Source organism: Molothrus ater, chromosome 11 (assembly GCF_012460135.2).
Source record: "Molothrus ater isolate BHLD 08-10-18 breed brown headed cowbird chromosome 11, BPBGC_Mater_1.1, whole genome shotgun sequence".
Lineage (NCBI taxonomy): Eukaryota > Metazoa > Chordata > Aves > Passeriformes > Icteridae > Molothrus > Molothrus ater.
In genome coordinates this window covers 12009656-12029243 of record NC_050488.2, presented here as the reverse complement: position 1 = coordinate 12029243, position 19588 = coordinate 12009656, and the positions used below count along the sequence as shown (strand labels likewise).

General features: G+C 42.8%; 1 protein-coding gene across 3 annotated transcripts in view; it reads right to left on the bottom strand.

The window, feature by feature from the left end:
• SETD5 (SET domain containing 5) overlaps positions 1–19588 on the bottom strand; it is a 65390-nt gene that overhangs the window by 10180 nt on the left and 35622 nt on the right. For all 3 annotated transcript variants that reach the window (XM_036391035.2, XM_036391033.2, XM_036391034.2), the window contains 12 exons: positions 15053–15201; positions 14618–14735; positions 14085–14194; positions 13553–13799; positions 13282–13362; positions 10596–10904; positions 9449–9766; positions 8723–8965; positions 5242–5371; positions 3800–4053; positions 2400–2456; positions 519–986 (listed from right to left, as the gene is read on the bottom strand). In XM_036391035.2, coding sequence (XP_036246928.1) covers positions 519–986; positions 2400–2456; positions 3800–4053; positions 5242–5371; positions 8723–8965; positions 9449–9766; positions 10596–10904; positions 13282–13362; positions 13553–13799; positions 14085–14194; positions 14618–14735; positions 15053–15201 — 2484 coding nt within the window. The remainder of the gene's footprint in view (positions 1–518; positions 987–2399; positions 2457–3799; positions 4054–5241; positions 5372–8722; positions 8966–9448; positions 9767–10595; positions 10905–13281; positions 13363–13552; positions 13800–14084; positions 14195–14617; positions 14736–15052; positions 15202–19588) is intronic.

Genomic DNA, 19588 nt, shown 5'->3' with positions numbered 1-19588 from the left:
TATGTATTTACTTTTTTTAAACTATATTCCTGTGTTTTTAGTTTCAAAGAGCTAAAATTTAAATAACCTTCATCTTACTTTTGTTGCAATGTTATGGAAATGTTCTAGTATGTTCTAGTAAACAGCCTATGTTTTCTTTTGAAACATTAGCCTCTCTTTCCCAGTAAGAACCCTTTTCATCCTGATAAATAACACCTTCACCAGCTGTACAGCTGCACTGTGTTATTGCTTTGGGTCTTGTCTCAGTTTAACAACTGTTAATGAAAGCTGCCAGCATCCTGCTCTTTTTTCTGTGATCCCAGAAGAGGTATTTGCACCATGGTGTCTTTTTTTCCACTTCTCATATCAAAATCTTGCCTAAAGGGTAGCTCTCCCTCTTGTCACTGTTTTCACCCAGGCATTGGATGCCTGGATAACTTGCCCAGACTCTCTCTCTGTTCTGCCTGTCTTTGCAGTAATCTGAGTGGGAACAGTAAACCTCACAGCAATGGAAGGACTTCTTTTACAGGAGTACTTGCCTTCTTCCTTTGTGGCGGATTCTGGGGAGCAGCTCTGGTGCCTTCAGCAGCCCTCTCGCTGCAGGGGGACATGGACCCATGTGCTGTCTCTTTGAGCAGCCCTGACTCGTGTCTGCTGAAATACCCTTCTGCAGGAGAGCTGCAGCATCCTGCATCCGAATTCATGGGCTTCCTGTCAGCCAAAGGAGGAGAGCCCCGCAGCAGCCCATCCACGCGGGGCATAGCGTTCAATGGGGAGAAGGCATACATTAAATTAAACTCTGTCCGAAAAGCCTGATCAGAGCTTCGTAGCAGCATCTGTGCTTCCCCACTTTTCCCTGGGAAGTTCATCTCTGAAGTAGAGTTTATGGAGGATTGTGGAGCCACATCAGAGGATGCAAAGCTGAGCAGCGACGGCCGTTCCTGGCAGGTGTTTGCACTGGAATCCAGGTACCCACCCTTGGAATCCAGGTCGGATCGGAGGCAGACCTGGGAAATCCGAGAAGGATACAGGAAGGGGGTGGGTTGTCAGGAAAAAGGTCAAGCAAAGGTAGGGAGAGAAATTTAAGTCAGAAAACCTTCTGTACAATGCTAGCTTCCCTTTCCCCATTCCTTTCTAAATACCCCTTTGGTTCTTTCCTGCACTGTTCTGCCCATTCAACAGGGGAATGACTGAGACTAAACAATGATCAGTTCAGCTGTGCAATACAGGATGCCCCTTCCCCTTCAGCAGTCTTTCTGCAGCAAGAGGATAAAGCTCAACACTATCCCCAGGCAGTTAATGAATTAAACTCAGCATTTTCAATTGCCTCATACATCAGAGGCATACTGCTCATACAGAGCAGTAGCCAGGAGAGAATAGAACAGACCTGCTGTCCTTCTGCTATTTTATTAGCCAAGTTCTTGCCTGTCCCAAGTCAGCCACTACTAACTTCCTAACAATAAAATACCCAGGACCTCTAAGCCATTTGTTTCACTTATTGTGAACTTTGGAAATCTCTAACAATAGTACATTCATTTAATTTTTACTGCATTTTTACATTTCAGAGTTTCCAACAAAACCACAATGGCATCATCTTTGTGCTGTCAGAGTTTGTGGAGCACTAGGCAATAATACAACACTATATTCATTTATCTACTTAAAGTGCCAAAAACCCTCCAGGACAGCAGAATAATCATCTCCTTCACCACATTAATATGTCAGGATCTCAAACAATGAGTGTAACTGACAAGATTTCATCCTCTTTGCAGGACTACAGTGCAGAGGGAAAAACACAGCAGCACCAGGCATCAGCTCTGCCCTCCTGCTGTTGCTGAGAACATTTCCCTGCTGTATTACAGCTCCCAGTAATCCACCACATTGGAGATGAGCAGGAATTTTCTACTATGAAACAGTCACTGAGCAAGGCAGTTCATCTCGTCTTTTACAACAGGCTAAGCTGTCAGGCTAAGCAAAATAGGACATTTTACCATCTCCTCAACATTTTCAGTCTGCAAGTGAGTAGGTGGTAAGTCAAGGCTGAAGAGAGCATTTCAGGTGTACCACTGTGTGCTTGTAAGTCAAAAATAGTGGTGAATGCTTTCCCTTCCCCAGCAGTCACTTGGCCACTACTCAGTAAATTTCACAGACCACTCATGGGCTGGGCTGAGTCTGAATTGGTGATGGCAATTCCAGGGTCCCCAAATCTCTTGCCTGCATCTCAGTAGCTGAAACATACTGAGTCTTTGCACTGTCTGATTCCCACCAGGGTCAGCAAACGAATCAAATTCCAGTCTTCAATTTGTTTGTTTTGTTGTGATAACCTTGAAAACTCTCCTCAGCCTTACTGTGACTAAAGCTCCACCCTTACTCCCAGTGCCTGCACACTCCTCCCTCCCCTCCCAGCACGCTCCCATAATTACCTCAGGTGACATGGACTCGGGCCTGTGCGCAGGGGAGCTCTCGGGGGAGGACACGTTCTAGAGGAGGGAAAAGCATCTAGTTATTCATCTACTTCAAAAGTCAAGAGGCAATTACAATGTACAAAAGCACACAGGTTAGTAATGGCTATTCTAAACAACTGGCCCCAGCCTGGACAGCATCATGGTTGGTTAAGTAGTTTCTAAAGCTTCCTGGAAGCACAGACAGGACTGGGTTACTGCATCTCATGATGCAACTTAGTACCCAAACCAGAGCACATGAATGTTGAGAAAAGCAGCAGCTACCTCTATATTTCTGATGCTGTCACACAGACTTTGCACCATGAAGTATAGAGAAAGACACTTATGGTTTTTAGTCTGAGAATATGGGAGAGAAGAAAAGCCTAGTTTAGCCCCGAAAGTAAACTAAGATCCCCCAAAGACTAAGATGACCTTTCAGAGACATATACTATAAAACAAACATGTCTCTTTCAATCCACTGTGGGCCACCTTTCAGCTCAAGTCAAGAGAAGAGGTGTGAGCAGCCAGCTTTGTGAAATGTTGTATCATCTGGGCACCTGTATCAGTGAAGGCAGTGTATGCACGTGACAGCACCGTTAAGGGCTCTTCCAACCACTTCCCTTTGCATGCTACTGAGCAGGCCTAAAATAGAATCAGAGAGGCAGGGTTCCCAGAGCTATGCTGCTATCAGAAATATAGCAGGAGTCACTGTTTTCTGCAAAGCAGAAAACCAAGGAATCTCAGAAATTTCTTAAAAAAAGTTGTGACAAACTCCACAAAAAAAGCAGAAGCATCATGCTTTTGGCCACTCTTATGAATATGGAGGAGGCAAGCATCCTCTAAATTACTTCCACTCTAAAAAGATCACAAAATTGAGTCTGAAAAACCTCAGGCTGTAAAACCAAAGAATACAGTGAAGACAACATGAAGTAACACTACCATACTCTGAGTTACTGAAAGCTGTTTGAGGAAAGAGGAGCCAAGGATGCTTTACAGCCTCTGAGAAATGGAATACTTGTACCCTTTGGAAATGGCAGGGTGAAAACCCCATTGGCACAGAGATCTGAAGTGGGGGAGATGATTAAAGGTCACTGAAAAACATGAGAAATTAGGAGCTACTTTGCAGAAATAGAAAAAAAAGATAAGACTAATGTTACTGATAGCTACAAAGTGAGGGCAGGCTGGGCTGTAGGAAAGTTTGACATTTCACAGAGCAGGAGATCTGTCCAGAAGTGAAGCAGAAGAGCAAGGCAGCAGTGCTCTTGAGGCTGAGACTGTGATGCTGCTCAGGAATGCATACTCAAAAAGGAAGGTCCTAGTGCCAGCTCTGCTGCAAATATTGCTGTTTTGTTTTCAGCACACCCAGTCCCGGGCAGATTTACCTCGAACTGTAGTGGAGTATTGCAGCGGCTGGCAGCCAGAGAGGGGATGGGTGAGAACATGATGCCGTAGCCATTGCGAGTCTCCTCCTCGCCGGGCAGAGACGAGCAGGGCGTGGCCAGCTGAGGGCTCGCAGCGCCGGGGACCGGAGGGACAGGAGGAGGGGGCGTGACAGGGGACAGCGGCCGCAGCAGCTTCTTCACGTTCTGCTCCATCAAGTAGCGAGACTTCCATTTCTTCAGGGGACTCAGCAAGTCTGAAACACAAACTGAGCTGAGGACATGGCTGACCCACTGAAGATGAGCACATCACATGCTGTCCTCTTCCCTCTGTCCCAGCCCAAATGAAACCCAGGAGTCTTCGACTCCCAAAAATGAAGTACCTCTGAGTTACTTCTACATCAAAGTCTAGAGACTGGTAACAGAACAATACAACATCAGGAACATGCACTGAACAAGGAAAGCAAATATTTCAACTAGAAGCAAGCACAAGAGGGAGCTAGGGGAAAGGAAGGCAAGAAAGGTTAAAAAGAGGAGAGAGAGAATAGAGGTCAGAGAACATGTCATTGTGATTCTTACAAACAAATCAGAGACAGCTCCATTATCATTACCTGAACCTAACAGTTCCCTATAGGCTACATCAATACAGCCCAAGCACACGTCCACTTCCCCTAAGGATTAAAACCTTTCCCTCAGGCCTACCTCTCCTCAAAATAATAATATTTTTTGATGCTTAGTTAAAAAAAAAAAAACCAAAACCAAATCACAGTAAATTCTACAGGTTAGGTCTTGCTCGAAAGGTACATTTATTGGTTCTGGCATTCTGTTTATTTCCTACTCATCTCACCTTTCAATAATCAAATTTGTATCATTTGTGTGATGTCTAGCTTCCTGTCTGTCATCCTTGGAAAACTGATCCCTGACTGGGCTGAGCTGCACTCTCTTTCTCTGTAAATTCAGACACAATATTTAACCCTTCTGTTGCTTTACTCAGAGATTTTAGCTTCTCCATACTTGAGACTTACTTAATGATTTGTTTATTGCACACATGCCTGTAAGACTTTGCTACACCTTCCCACAGTCAGCAAGTATTTAGTTGACCTTCCAACAGCACCTTGCTGAAAAGAGATGATCCTGGGCTCTCTTCCCTCTAACCCCTCCCTTCCATTGTTGAAGACATCCCAGAGCACTGAGATTGATAATGCAATGTTAAGTGATTATCTTTTGACAAGAAAATACTGAGAAACTTCACAAATGCTCAAGCTAGAATGAGTCTGCAGAAATTTGAATGAACAGCAAAGCAACATTCTCACCTAGCCCATAAGCTGTGCCATCGGGCAGCAGGACATGTTAAGATGTCACTTGTACAGCTCCCTTTGGTAGTCAGAACCTTCCTCCAGTCTGACTCCAGTGCCCATGCTGCCCTGATGGTGCTGAGCACTTACCTGTGTCATCTTTGCAGATGCTGGAGGAGCTGCTGTTCTCATTGCTTTGGTATAGACACTGGGTCCTGTTCTCTTGCGGAGCTGCTGAGGTCTGAGTCATCCCCTCTTCCAGGGCTTGTTTGATCCAGCGCTGAAACAGAACGAGACTGCATAAACGTGAAACTCCTCGGGTACTTTCTCTGCAGTCCTGCAGGATGCACTCCAACTCCCACACTGCTGTGGAGCAGGGCAGGCTGCTCAGAAGCCTGGAGTTACCTCGCTGGTGTGCGCTCAGGTGGGAGCGCGTTAGAACACGGCTGTCAGCACTGAGCCGCTACCTACTGTGCTGGGGCTGTGCCCTTCCTGACACGAGCTCTGGGAGCAGCAATCATCAACAGTAACAGAGATAACTGAAGAGCAAATTATAACTATAAAAATGCTGGATGGTGGCTCCTAAAACTATTAAAACAATAGTAATTTAAAAGAAAAGGGACACGAATATAATGAACTATGTACAACCACTGATTTTTGCAAAAAAGCCGTTTCCTGTCAAGGAGAGCAAATTTGAGCAAAAAAAAAATCTGATTAAAACGCAAGCAGCAGTTTTAAAGGAGCATAAACCAAGAAAAGAATAATAAAAGCAAATATTTTCTTCAGCTTCTAATAAAAAGGTAAGTCACAGTAGTCTTCTGAACACGGACAATTAAGAATGTTTCTCACACAAGCGAACATGAACTGAAGCCTCAGCAAATCAGCTGCTGCAGTGGGTGTGCTAGCCCTGTATCTTGATACAGACTGATTCCTGATGGCAGGCAGGAACCTTTGCTTATTCTACTGTAAAGGTAACTGCCACAACATAAGGGAAAACACTCAGGTGATCCAGTGAAATGACAGCAAACTGCAGAAAAAAATCAAACAGCAATTTTCATTTGTGTAGTTTACCAGGGGACTCCTGTACCAGACTCCTCTTGTCCTAGAGAGGTTTAAAATTGTACTTTTACCTTTCAGGAATCCACAGTTCATCTGCATGCCAGCAATGTGTATCCTATTAGAGATACACGTGTGTGTCTTATGACTCCTCAAAGCTATCGTGAAAGTACATCACAAACTCAGTGGCCACAATCCTCAAAGTGAAAACTTCAACGCGAGGATGAAGAGCAGGTGACAGGATCTATTTTGATGGCCTTCACTACCGTACAGCAGACGCTTCTTCTCTGTTCAAATGGAACTCAAGGCTTTCCACTGTGGCCGCCAGCAAAAGGGAGAAGTGGCAGCCAGTCTGGAGCACCTCTACCTCAAAGGTGGCATCTGATCTGACAGCCAAGTCACTGCACAGGGTGTGATTAACGTGAGAGCAGGTTACAGTTCAGTTTCCTTGCGAGGTTCAGACACTGCCATGCTTTGGATGCAAACTGACATCATCAGCTGAGTTTTTTGGCACAGTTCTCAGTAGTTTAAGGATGAGGCCTGCTGACAATCCAAGAAAATATGTGATCTATTTCAACAGCCTTTATAAATCAACCTCCTTGGCTGAGTAGTCAAAAGTAGACAAGACACAGATCAGGTCTTGAGAGAGCGTATCTATCATCAAGTTCTGGACCATTTCTAGACCTCAGCTGGCTGAAAAGAAGGTATTCCCTGTGAGTTTTCTAAGCATTCCTGAACATAAGAAGCAGATTTCTAGATCTCTAGATGGTTAAATCATAAAACCACCAAATGCTAAAAATAATTTTCCAAGAAAAAGCCGGGGATCTCCTACAAAATGGATGAAACCTCTCACTAGAACAGATAACAATTATTTACATTCAGAAAGTAGAAATCTAACAAATTATTTCTGCAACCTCTGTTCTGGACACAGCAACTTTCAATACCTTATTAACTATTTAATGCAATAGATACTGTATTTAAGTTTTCAGATTACGAAACAAGAATGCTAGATGACGCCATTAAAAATTTCCCTACTAAATTGGGAAATGGATAGGGAAAAACACGACAGAGCTTAGCAGAGTCTAGAACAATCACTTCTACAATTACAGGCTACCAAACCAATGGGTTGTTCTAACAACATACAAAATCACAAACTGAACATGAGTTTAAATCAACCTGTTAAAGAAAACTCAGTCATACTGGGATGCACAAAATGGGTACAGGTCAGAAGACACAAAGCAACTTTTCTGCTTTGAAAATGTCCCAGCTGCAACACAACACCCAGTTTTGGACACAACTTCAAAGAAGGTGTGGACTAAACAGAAGTCATCAATAGTGAGACTAGTCCACTCCCTGTCCAGCAGTGAGAATTAACGTTTGACTAGAAAAGAGTCAAATGCAGCAACAGATTGAAAGACTTGTTCCATGACAATAGTTTTCCCTCAGTTTTGAACTTGCTGGCCAGTTGTACAGCAACAGCACCAAGCACCGAACTCCAAATAACTCTGCCAGCTTTTCTCTGGGTGTTTCTCTTTTCCCTGGGGCTCAAAGACACTGTTAAGGTTCAAAAGAAGCTCAAACCTTGCAGTTCTCAGCTTAAAGATGCATGAGGAGGTTGCCCAGGCATACAGAAACAGACAAGGTGTTGTCATACCTCTACATACGAACCATGAAGAGCTTTACCTATGAAGGAAATACTGAAGAGACTATTAGGGCATGACAACAAATTGGCTGAAGGTGGAAAACAGTCAAGTCCAAAGATTCTCTCTGGAAAAATACCCTCAAACAAAGGAAGGCAAAGAAACCAGGACATGGTACCTGAAAGCCACCAAGACAGGGAGAGCAGAAAAGATTTCTGTATAATTGTCCTCAGGTAATCACACAGGAACTGGAAAGTCTCTGAGCAAAACCAGCAGGCAACAGGAAAGATGGATTCCAATACAAATCTGACTGAGTGAATGACCCTGCCTTCCCTGCAGATGAGTAAATAGTGGCATTTACTGGTCATCTCTGGAGGAACTAAATCCTTAGCTGGGCAGGCCCAGCTTCCTGCATGGCCTCGAGTATCTGCTGTAGACAGGCAGTCTGTGATGCCAAACAAAGAGCTGTGGACTTGTTCTTGTGAACAGGCAAACTCAAAGCTTTTAAACCACAAAGGCTCTCCGAAGACAATGAACCTTAACTGAGGCACTGGATTCTTGAGGTCCTCTGCAACACTGTCCTATCCCCACAATGCCAACCATCCTCTGACTGTGAAAGCAGTAATATTAAACTTTCTAAGGGAAGCAATCAACACTCTTTGAATTGTGTATGCTGGAAAATAAACAGCCACTGCAGATCTGAAAGTACATGTTTCTAAAAGGGCAGTCACAGAACAGTTGTTCTACCACGGCAAAAGGCAAGGATGAAAACTGAACTCTGGCAAGGAGGCCAGCAGTCATAGCCTGGACATTGCATCAACACATTAGCTCAGTAGGAATACACAGAAATAAACTCCAAAAGGACACAACAACTTTACAAGAGAGCCAGTAAGATGAGCACACATTGTGTAAAGGTAAGACACGAGCAAACATACCTTCTTACAGGAGCTGTAAATGCCATCCAGCAGGAAGGGCCTTCGACGTCTCTCAGGGTTGAAAGGTGAACCAAAGCGAATGTAGTGTTTAGGTGTGGTACAAATCAGTGGGGAGTGCACGAGACCTGGCAACATATTTAGGGTAGTTGCCAAAACTGTTGGGTCTGTAGTAATGCGCAGAGGACACTCAATTGGACACTCCTGCTTTTCTGCCTTGTCATTCAGCCATTCGGTAACCAGGTACTGAAGGAGGAAACACACAGGTCAGTGCAATCAGCACAGGTGAAGAAGAAAGGGAACATGGCACAATGGTGTATGGGAAGCAATGCTCAAGTCAGCCCACTGCTAAAACCCTCCTCCTTCTCAACAGAAAGGACTTCCTGTGTCAAACCCAATTCTCACCTGTTGGAGACACAACCCAATGTCACAGAAGTAGTTTGATTTTATGCCCCATTCATCTTATTAGAGATTCTCCAAAAACTTGATCACCCTGTTCAAAACTAGTTTCTAAACACAAACAGCTAATTTATGCCCAGTATGTGGCAGCTGCCTGTTAGCTTCTGCAATTTTTCCTCCCTTCCAACTTTATTCTAGCTTGTACATGACAGCTGCAGTCACATTCCTTCTTGGTCTTCAATTCTAAGCTGAAAGTTAACCTCTCTGCTGCACCCTAAATGAATACCTGCCATCCTGACATCACAACTTTGAGCACTTGGTCATATTTACCTTTTTTGTTTTGGGGTACTTTACTGCAGCTTTAGACTGGGATCCTGTAGCCAGGATAGCAGTTGGGTCAGATCCCGTCAACTGTCTGCCTTCTCCTGGCCCTTCCACATTGCTGACATCTGTTGTGGTTACCAAGCTGGCAGTGCTTCCTTCCTCTGGGACAGCCTGTGTGAGTTCAGCTTGCTGGGAACTGGCTTGTTTCTGCCTTCTCAGTCTTTGTGCTGAACTGGTCCGGTATCGAGAGAAGCGACTTTTTGGTCGGGGCCTGGAGGGTTTTGCTGGAGCTGGCTTAGCCACTGTTTTTTCAGGGACAGCATCCTACAAAATAAACTGTCATTAGTCTGAGCACCTCTAAGAGTATTCCTTTTCTCTGCATACAGGATCAAGAATTGAGATTTATTTATTGACACTACCTGACTCTCAAAATCTTGTTGGACTCTGTGTTGGTTCATAAGATGGCCTTGGGGACCCTTCAACACTGGCACATTATCGTTTTGTCTTCTGCATTCTTAAAGGACAGAACATGGGTCTTTAGGAAGAAAGCAGCAATAGGAAACTTGCTGCTTGTCTCAAGATAACTGCTCTTATTCCTGACCTGAGCTGACATGGAGCACTCCAGGCAAGTGTCTGAGCCCTGCCATAAAATGGGAACACATGCATCCAAAGTAGACTGGGTCAAAAAAAGCCCAAACAAAAAGAAAATAACTTTCCATCACTGCACTTACGCATCCAACTTAAGCTCACACCAGTTCTCTTCCTTGGAGAAGGAGCTGGGCTTGTTCAGCCCAGAGAGGACTGAGGGAGATGTAACAGCAGTCTTCCTACAAACAGCCTGAAGCCACTAAGAAGATGCAGTGGTGCATCAATGGACATACACTGAAATGAGAGGTTCAGACTGGATACACAGCAAATTTTTCTCAACCTAACAGTCATGACCTGGAAGAGATGCAATCTCCATCCCTGGAGGCTTTCAAGAGAAGACTGGGTAAAACACTGGCCAGCCTGGTCTAGCTTCAGAGCTGTCCCTACCTAACTCAGAATGGGCTAGAAAGCCCACAAAGCTCCTCCCCACCTGAATGATCTTATGCTCAGAAATGCTGCACCTGAGCTTTGTACAAGATAGCAAACAGTTCTATCTTCATCTTACCGCTACTTGTGAGGAGCGTCGTGTGTTCACCCCAGTACTGCTGGTACTGTTAGAAACAGGAGGAGCAGGAGGAGCAGGAGGAGCAGGAGGAGGAGGAGCCGGAGGAGCAGGAGGAGCACTCAGTGCTGAACTTCCATCTTCAGTTTCAGGAGTCTCTGTTTTCACTTCTTCCAGCTCAGGAGCTTCAGAATTGACGTTGATTTCAGCATCAGTGCTGTTACGGTCTGATGGTTGCTCTCGTCTCCTCTTTCTCTTTTCTAAGTTCTCAAACATGTGCATGATGGCTTCCACCTTCCTGTCTTCCCGGGACTACAACACAAGGGAAATTGAAGTAAGCACGGTGAATTATGCACATAAACAAGGCAAGAACAGATATGGGAAGCAGCACAAAGAGAACAACCGCCAAATAGCAATGACAAAAGCCAGACAGAGGACAGAGAAAAGCAGTTCTTATCAGTTATTTGCATTTTTCAATATGGCAAATTTCCCAGAATAACAACATAATCATGTGTTTGTAGTGCAAGTAGAAGAACTTGACTTTGTTCTTAAATAGGACCACTTAGATACTACTGAGTTATATTAATAAAACAGCCACAAGAAATGCATAATTTTGAAGAATTAAAAAGCGTAAGAAAGTATAAGTAGAGTGGAGAGATGACTTGGAAACAAATACAGCTATTTGCCAATGACCAACCAAAGAGAAGCCAGGGGCAATAGATGTACATGATTAAGTAATTTGCAGCAAGTGTAATACACCACACAAACTGATAAAAATGTTCCAGATTCATTCTTTTCCCAGCAAGAATGTCAGAAGATGAACCAGCTCAAAAATAAAAGCTCTGGTCTAAGCAGCTTACATAGTGGATAAGAAAAACAGAACATGAGAGAATAGAGAGGCAAAACAAGTCAATTTATTAGGTAAACACAAAGGACAGGAAATCTTATCACCAGGCTGTGTCAGGAATAATTGGTACCTATGCTATAAAAAGCCCAGTACAATAATGTTGCAGTGACTGGCGAGAATCAAGAGGGTTTAAAGAAGTGGGGTCAAGTGTCTTCTGAGATTTATAATGAAGAAAGTATCTTGGAGTCCATGGCCTGGCCTTTACAGTTTTCTATTAAAAAATACTACACACACACACACACACACACACACACAGACCGGGGAAACTACAGAGATGGGTATTTACCTGATGCCAAGTATAGAAAACTGAATCGCATTAAAGCAGATTAACTGGTGCAACCTACAGGAACAGGCCTTACAGGCTGACAGGAAACTAACACTTCACTTAGGCTCACTGAACTATTCTGTCCCAAAAAGAGATCAGCCTCCCTGCATTAAAATGAAATCTTCCCTCCAAAGCTTTAAGGCCAATCTGACGGATGACTGCTCTCATTGAAATTTCAGTGGAAACCGACTGCTTTATCTCATCTGTTCTAAAAAAATCCATCAGTTAATCCAAGCATCTCTCCACTGGATGGCCCTTGGCTCTCCAGGTTGCTGCACTATCTTAACATTTAAAGCATTCTCAGGAAATTTACACTTGGCAGATTCATATTCCTGACTAGAGGAAGACAGGTGATTATGATACTGGTGAGCAAAGAAGAACAGGGAATTCCTAGCTTCAATACATTTGTTGGCTGGTTAAAGGATGGGAGCAATTTTTCTGTTTTTCTTCCTTGGGTTTCTGGTTGGTTGGTTGTTTTATTTGTGTATTTGCATTTTTGTTTGGATTTTTCTCTTGTTTATTTAAATTAACGAATTAGGAGCCAGAACTGCTCCATTCACATGCATAAAACATTCTAATCCAGGCAGCAATCCCAGGAGCCATAAGCAACACAAGAAAAAAACCACCAGCTCTACTCAGTAAAGATGAAGCCTAAAATAATCTCTGTATAATAATATATAAATAATCTCTGTATTATCAAATATATATAATAATAGAAAAATAATATAAAAATAATCTCTGTATTATCAAAGATCCCAGAGCACTAAGATATAAGTAAGTAATATATTAAGTAAGTGCCAATACTACTGGTGGTCTACTCCTCTTACTGACTTTTGCAACTCGATCCCACTCTTTTCCCCACATGGCAACATGTTTATGAAACCATACACTGAACAGATACCTGTTTACAAACCTAACCCAGCAAAAATGACCAAGTTTTAAGAAAAATCAGGTTCTGGTTCATGGTATGATTGAAGATATCCCTGCTGACTGAGGTGGGGTAGGAAGTAACTGACCTTTGATAGTCCTTTCCAACTCAAACTATGCTATGGTTCTATATAGCGCCATAAATTCTTGTACTGGCAATAAGGAAGGGCAGCAGGAACATAAAAAAGGTCCAACTGCCTTTTTGAAATCTAGTGCTGATGGTTCTGCTAAAGGTGTGTTTTAGACTATAGAACAGCCCTGAAAGTAACACTTAAACCTTTCAATGAGGAAACAAATCCATAGTGTATCTCCTAATCTGCAGCACCCTAATCCTGTGACTTGAAGTCAACCAAACCTCGGTGGTTTTTTGCTCCCCCCTTTTTTTCTTTTGCTGTTGCTAATCAAATTACTGAAGATTGCTAACAGATGGGATTTGTGTTCAAACAAGTGAAATATCCAACTGGACCTGTTGGTCACTGAATGAAGTAAGTCCTAAAGAGGGTGATACCCAGACAGAGAGAGCTACTTGCCCGTCTGCTGTGGACCAAGGCTCCCTGTTCATCTACAGGCTCCTCTTTCTCCCCTTCTTGTTTCTCCTCCTTCTCTGGCACCTGAGAGAGAAACCCAGATTAAGTAACCCAGTACTGTTCCAAAGTTACCAAAAATTCTATGGTAATTTAAGGCACTAAAGGTTTAAAAAAAGGCTTCCTGCAGTTTCTGTTCTGCAGATTCCAATGCTATTGGATCAGACTCCTGCAGCACTGAATGCTAACATATATAACAAGGGGGCAAAGGTTTTACCTCATTGTCACTGACTGCTGCAGGTCCCTCAGGAACCTCCTCAGTTTGCTGAGTGCCGTTCTCCTCCGACGCAAGGCTCTGCTGCTCCATTTCCAGCTCCTTTCGTCGGGCCTTTCGCCGGCGTGTTTCTGCCCCAATCAGTGTGCCTAAAACAGGTGGAGGTAGGTGTTCTGCAGCATTTGGGCTACGTTTCTGCACAGGGCAATTCCGGTTCCCCTTGTGACACGCACAGTCCACTTTATAATTGCTGCTCCAAAACACAAACATAATTCGTGTCACTCTTCATTTCTCAACCCCTGCACAGAGACATTCAATACATCTCCTACTAAACATCTCACCACGTGCCAAAGCAAGGACAGCAGGCTACCTTATGGCCTCTATTGGAGAATATGCCAGCAGAACTGGACAGAATAGCCGGGAAATGCAACTCAGTAGAAAACGGAGCAATATGTAGAATGCGAGGAAAGGGCTGGAGGAAGATGTCCAGTCCAGGAGGGCAGTGGAGAGCTCCTGGGCGAGGTGAAGGACTCACCAAATGTTGTACTCATAGTCAAAGGCGATGGTAACCTCTGTGTCCTTGGCAATGGTGGCAACAGCATAGATGCACAGGTGGATCATCCCATCAGCAATCACATGACGAACCTTGTTAAACGAAGTAGAAAGAAGCTGACATCTGCACAGGTTGCATTTCCTACTTCCAAGACTGAAGTCTCCTTTTGCAAAGTAGCTCTTATTCTACTCTATGAGTAATTATCCCAAATTCTCCATAGGGAAAAGCCTGCTTCACTGCTCTTGTCTCATACTGTGCTTTTCCACTTACAACTACTACCACCTGCTTACCCTCAGTATCATCGTGCAGCCAAAGGAAAGACATAAGAGAAATCTTTCTCTTCCAAAAAAACCTCCCTCATGTTCCCAAACTGTCTCATATTCCAAGTATAAACCATCAAACAGGCAAGTGACACAGAGAATTTACTGTATTTAGTGCATTTTAAGTTAGGGAAAGCACTAAGCTTATGTAAAACATGTATTTGCAGTAACAGTGATGATGAAAAGAGAATTTACCTCTGCATTTGGAGTGCAGGACCGCCTGATGAACCTGGCATCATTACCAAAGGTGCGGGCATCAACACACATCTCAACGCCATTGAACTTGGAGTAGAACAGCACAAAGGGATATGGCCTGCAGAAACAACAGAACATCTCAGTCCCAAAATAGCCAATTCCCAAAGCACTGTTGTTAACAAGTCCCTCACTTCACTGGAAGCAGAACTTCCATCAGCACTACTGCTCTGGGGTTAGGTACTTCCAACTATTTAAAAGATCAATTTCAGAGGGTTTGGTCCATAAGCAGAGCATCAAGCTGAGGTGATATATCTGATTTCCCACTTCTATGGAAGGCACAGCTGACAGGACCCTCTAAGTGAGCACTATCCCATAGAGACACCAGTCTCTCTGTGCCACGATGCTCTCATACCCATCATTTCATAGTACTCTTACTTTTTGAAGAAATGCCCATTGACCTCGAATTGCTGCCGTAACATAACTTTCCCTCGATACTCAATTATAAGGGTATCTAGTGCCAAGTCTCTTGCTGCCCTCAGGATCTTCCGGTGCTTCTGAACCCGAGTCACCCTTCCCAGCTGCAGCTGTAACAAAAACCAGAGCAAAAGAGGAACATTTGAACCAAAGGCCTCTAACTCATGAAGAATATTTTACCTATATAAAAAGAAAATATATTCTAATAGCAACACACAGAAACTCTGCCAGGTGAATATGTTGGTTATTTTATAATAATTTAGTAATGACCAATAACCTTGATAATATTTATCAAAAGCAAACAGTATTTATTCATTTCCTTCAACAATAGTCTGACAAATCTATCAGACTGAGTATTTCAGTCTTGTAGCTAGGAGGCATAACCAGACCTGTCACTTGCTACTAACTGGGAATTGCTTTGCAATTATGGCCACTTTCACAGCCAGAATAATTGAGATCTTCCCTAAATTGTGGGTTGTCACACATTCAGAGGAAAAAAAATGCAAGCTTTTCCTTCTGCAAGGATGGTAAATTCCAGCAAACAGGCCAAAGACTTAAGCTGGCAATTTCCATCTCCATCTAGAAACTTCTCTGTATATCTCTGCTCAGCTAGTGCTGTTGATTTAATTTTTTTTTTAACATGAGGAACTAAATTTTTAATGAAGTAGTGACAGTTCATTAAAACATACGTTAAAGTCTACAGCTCTATTACAACTGATTTTCACAACCATGTGTTTCATGTGACAGCATGAAACCACAACATTCTTTAAGTACAGACATCCAAATATGATATATTTTATGGAATAATGTAAGGGATATTATAAGCAGTAGGGTATAGGAAAGACTTATTCCATAAAAACTAAGTACTTTTCTTACTTAACAGATGAAACTTCTCTGTAAGTAAAGATTATCTGAAGATGACTGGCTGCCTCACCACCACTGCTGTGCCTGTTCCTTCCTAAGCATTCTATTCCCTGCTCATAAGGGCCCAGTTTTGATACTTTTCCAAAGTGAACTGAAGCATAAGTGTTCTGACTTCGGTAATAATGACAATTATGTATCTAAATTAGGAGTAAACCACAAAATTTTACTGAAAGCACATTCTCAACTTTTCCTGAGAGAACTTTCATTAGAAACAGCTACTGAGCACTCTGCTGAAATGGATAAAAATTAGTTTAAGGGGCTCAGCCTAAATAATGACAGAACACATGATGTTCTAACCTTGTGGAAATAAAAGTTAATGTCTTAAGGCAGTACTCAGCACTGGGAACCCAGCAAAACCCTCATACTGAGCACATGAAAATATTAAACCAGAGCCTTTTAAACTTTTTTCTGACTGGGATCTTCTATCTCCTCTGTTTAAAACCCTCTCAAGAAAATGACTTCTGTTGTTTCTATAAGACATTATACTGCAGATCTTGGACGAGCTAGTAAAGTAACATATATTTGTTGACTTCTCTCACTCAGATGCAGGATAAAGACAGCTTTATAAAAATATTTATTTGAAACCTATTCAGATGGGAGTAATGGTCCAGAACTCCTCTTGAGATACAATCCAGTGCCACATTTGCCATGCCCATGGGGTTTATCTGTCTTACACCAGCAATGGTAGCAATGTCTATCTGCCAGCAATTGGGAAAACCTGGATATATGTACTGGAGACTCTGAAGAGCCTTGCAGGGTGTTCATCTCTTCAGGTCTTGGTCCTGACAGAGGCTCACAGAGGATTCCCTAAGTCCACAGAAACATGTTATTTCCAGTCTAAGAAGCCACACTGTTGGTCCTGATTTCTGATCAACAAACCCATGATATGAGCAAGCTGTAGGATGAGACTGTTTACACTACATGGAGTAGTGGCTAAATTACTTTTAGCACTCTACTATCCAACTGTGGCAACAAAGAATAAATAAATGGGACCAGATTTCCTAGTGTATGACAGTACATAAGAAGAAAGTATCTGAAGCTATTAGATAAATTAGGACCCAGTGTGTTTCCAGTTGAATAATTCTGTTTCTATACTATCACTGATTTGTTTTTATACCTTCTCATCTAAGCTGGCCCTGCACAGGAGGGTTGGACCAGATGACCTTCAGTGGTTCCTCCCAATCTAAACTGTTCTACTACTCTAAGAGCATAACAAGATAGTATCTTTCAGAAGTTAATGTCTGGTAGCCTTCACTCTCACCTCTGCCCCATGACTGACTGCCCCACTACTCTTCACCTCATGCCAGAAAACAGCTTGGAGAATATAGGTGGGATAAAGTGGGGTGGTCAGAGGAGGAGAAAGTCCATGCAGGAAAGAGAAACTCTGCATCTGTGTAACTTATTTATCTGAGTTTGGTGAAACAGGAATGATCTCACAGCTCTTCTGGTAAGACACAGCTCAGCTTGTTTTCATTTTCTGAATTTAGAAATATGAAGTGGATTAGCTGCCATGCTTTCATGTGTGAAAAGAACAAATGATTTTATTCATGTCACAGGCTAGGGACTGCTGACTGCTAATCAGCCAAAACTGTTCTGATATGTTTGCAGAGCAGCATCTGCATAATACTCAGTGGCTTTATTTTATAAAGGCCCTTTTGCTCTTCACTTCAGAATGTGAAATCAGTCAGGGTTTTGAGCTCAAGTCAGCAATTATCAGAGGCAGCAAAGGGCAAATACTAACCCTGGGTTTGGCTTGGCAACAGCAGTCAGGAAAGTGATTCACAGCTTTCAGTTTGTCGAGCAACTGGCAGTAGCCAGGACTAAGATGATTTTATTCATAACACTAAACAGCTTCATATTTTCACAACTTTCCCTTTGCATCATGAGGACAGCTGAGAACTGGTTTATCATAAAATCACAGAATCATTTAGGTTAGAAAAGCCCTCTAAGACCGAGTTCAACTGTTAAGCCACCACTGTCCAGTCCATTACTAACCCATATCCTGCAGTGTCACATCCACAAGTCTTTTAACCTCCAGGAATACTGACTCCACCACTCCCCCAGGCAGCTATTCCAGTTTGGTAAACCTTCTGGTAAAAAAAAAGAAATCCTAATATCTAATGTAAACCTCCGCTGGTGCAACTTGAGATCATTTCCTCTTGTCTTATGCAAAATATTCCAATGAACAAAATCCCATATCCTCCATGTATAACTCTTAACCCATCTTTCCCTACTCTTCCTGATTTGAGGAAGCTTTTAGGTCACATCTCAATCTCTTTTCAGTATATACTTGCATCACTGTTGACTGAAGTCAAATGACTCTCTGAACTATTAAGAGTATGCAGGGCATAATAAAACATTATTTTTATTCCTTTCTCCTCTCTTCAGAGTCTTCATGGCCAAAGAGAGCAGCAACAATATTACTACACAGCTGGCAAATGTATACTTGCACAGCCTCCTCATTTTTTTCTAGCTCAAAGTACCTATTTTCCTTTATCTCACAGAAAAGCTATTTTTGTATTCAATAATGATACCTAGTTAATAGACAACTGATGCAAACCAAGAAGCCTTCTCAGTTTGCCTACCAAAGGTGAAGACGAGTGAAACAAAAATAGAACACAGTGCACGAGAGCACGTGCTCCACACCTATGCAGGTGCCCTCCTCACAACACTCCACAGCCACCTCCTGAGCAGAGACAGCAGGACACAGGAGTGACAAGCAGCAACCCAGGACAGGCACCTGTTTTTTTCTCAGTGTCCAACGGAAATACAAAGTCCCCTAACACCTTCCCAGCATGTGCAATGACAAGTACCTGCCAACAGCTTGTTTACAGTAACTACAGATCACTAACAAGTTTTCCAAGTTTCAACTTTTTTGTTTCTTTGGCATGTATCACATTTGGAGTCTTCTGATTTGGAATGCTGGCCACATTTTCCTATGGGAAAACCTAAGCCTGTACTGGGAAGGGAGAGGCTGAAAGAACATGGCAAGAACAAGCACATTATATATGTGTATTTTATAGTCTTGTGTTGTGCTGTACACATATCAAGAAACACAGCATGTGTTTTATTACTTATTTCAGGACTTCTCCTAAAACCCATGTGAGGCAGACAGAATTGGTTACATTTAGTCTCCAAAAATATTAAGATTTCTAGAGAAGTAGAACTTTCTCATATCTGCATTTCCTCAGCTGTTTTCTTTAGAAAATCTATCAAGAACTGTTTCTTACCCCCCCCACCCCACCCCCACAAGAAATCTTATTTATTGCAGAACCAGAGGCAAGAATGGAAGAAAGTTTAGTCCAAAGTCCTCTTTCTGCACTCTCCCTTACTGGCAATATCTGTGCTCTGCCTGAAGTGCTTCACCTGCATGAAGGCAGAGGGAAAGGCAGGAGGGAGCACATGAACTTCACTGAGTGAGTCAGCTGATATAAACAAGAATGATTCAAGCACAAACATATGCCTGATATTCAGGTTTCTGACTTTGCTCCTTTTACACTGAGGAAATGCCCCCCTTCTCTTTTGGAGCCCACCCTTTCAGATGCAACTATCTCCATTCTCCTGGACAAGGAA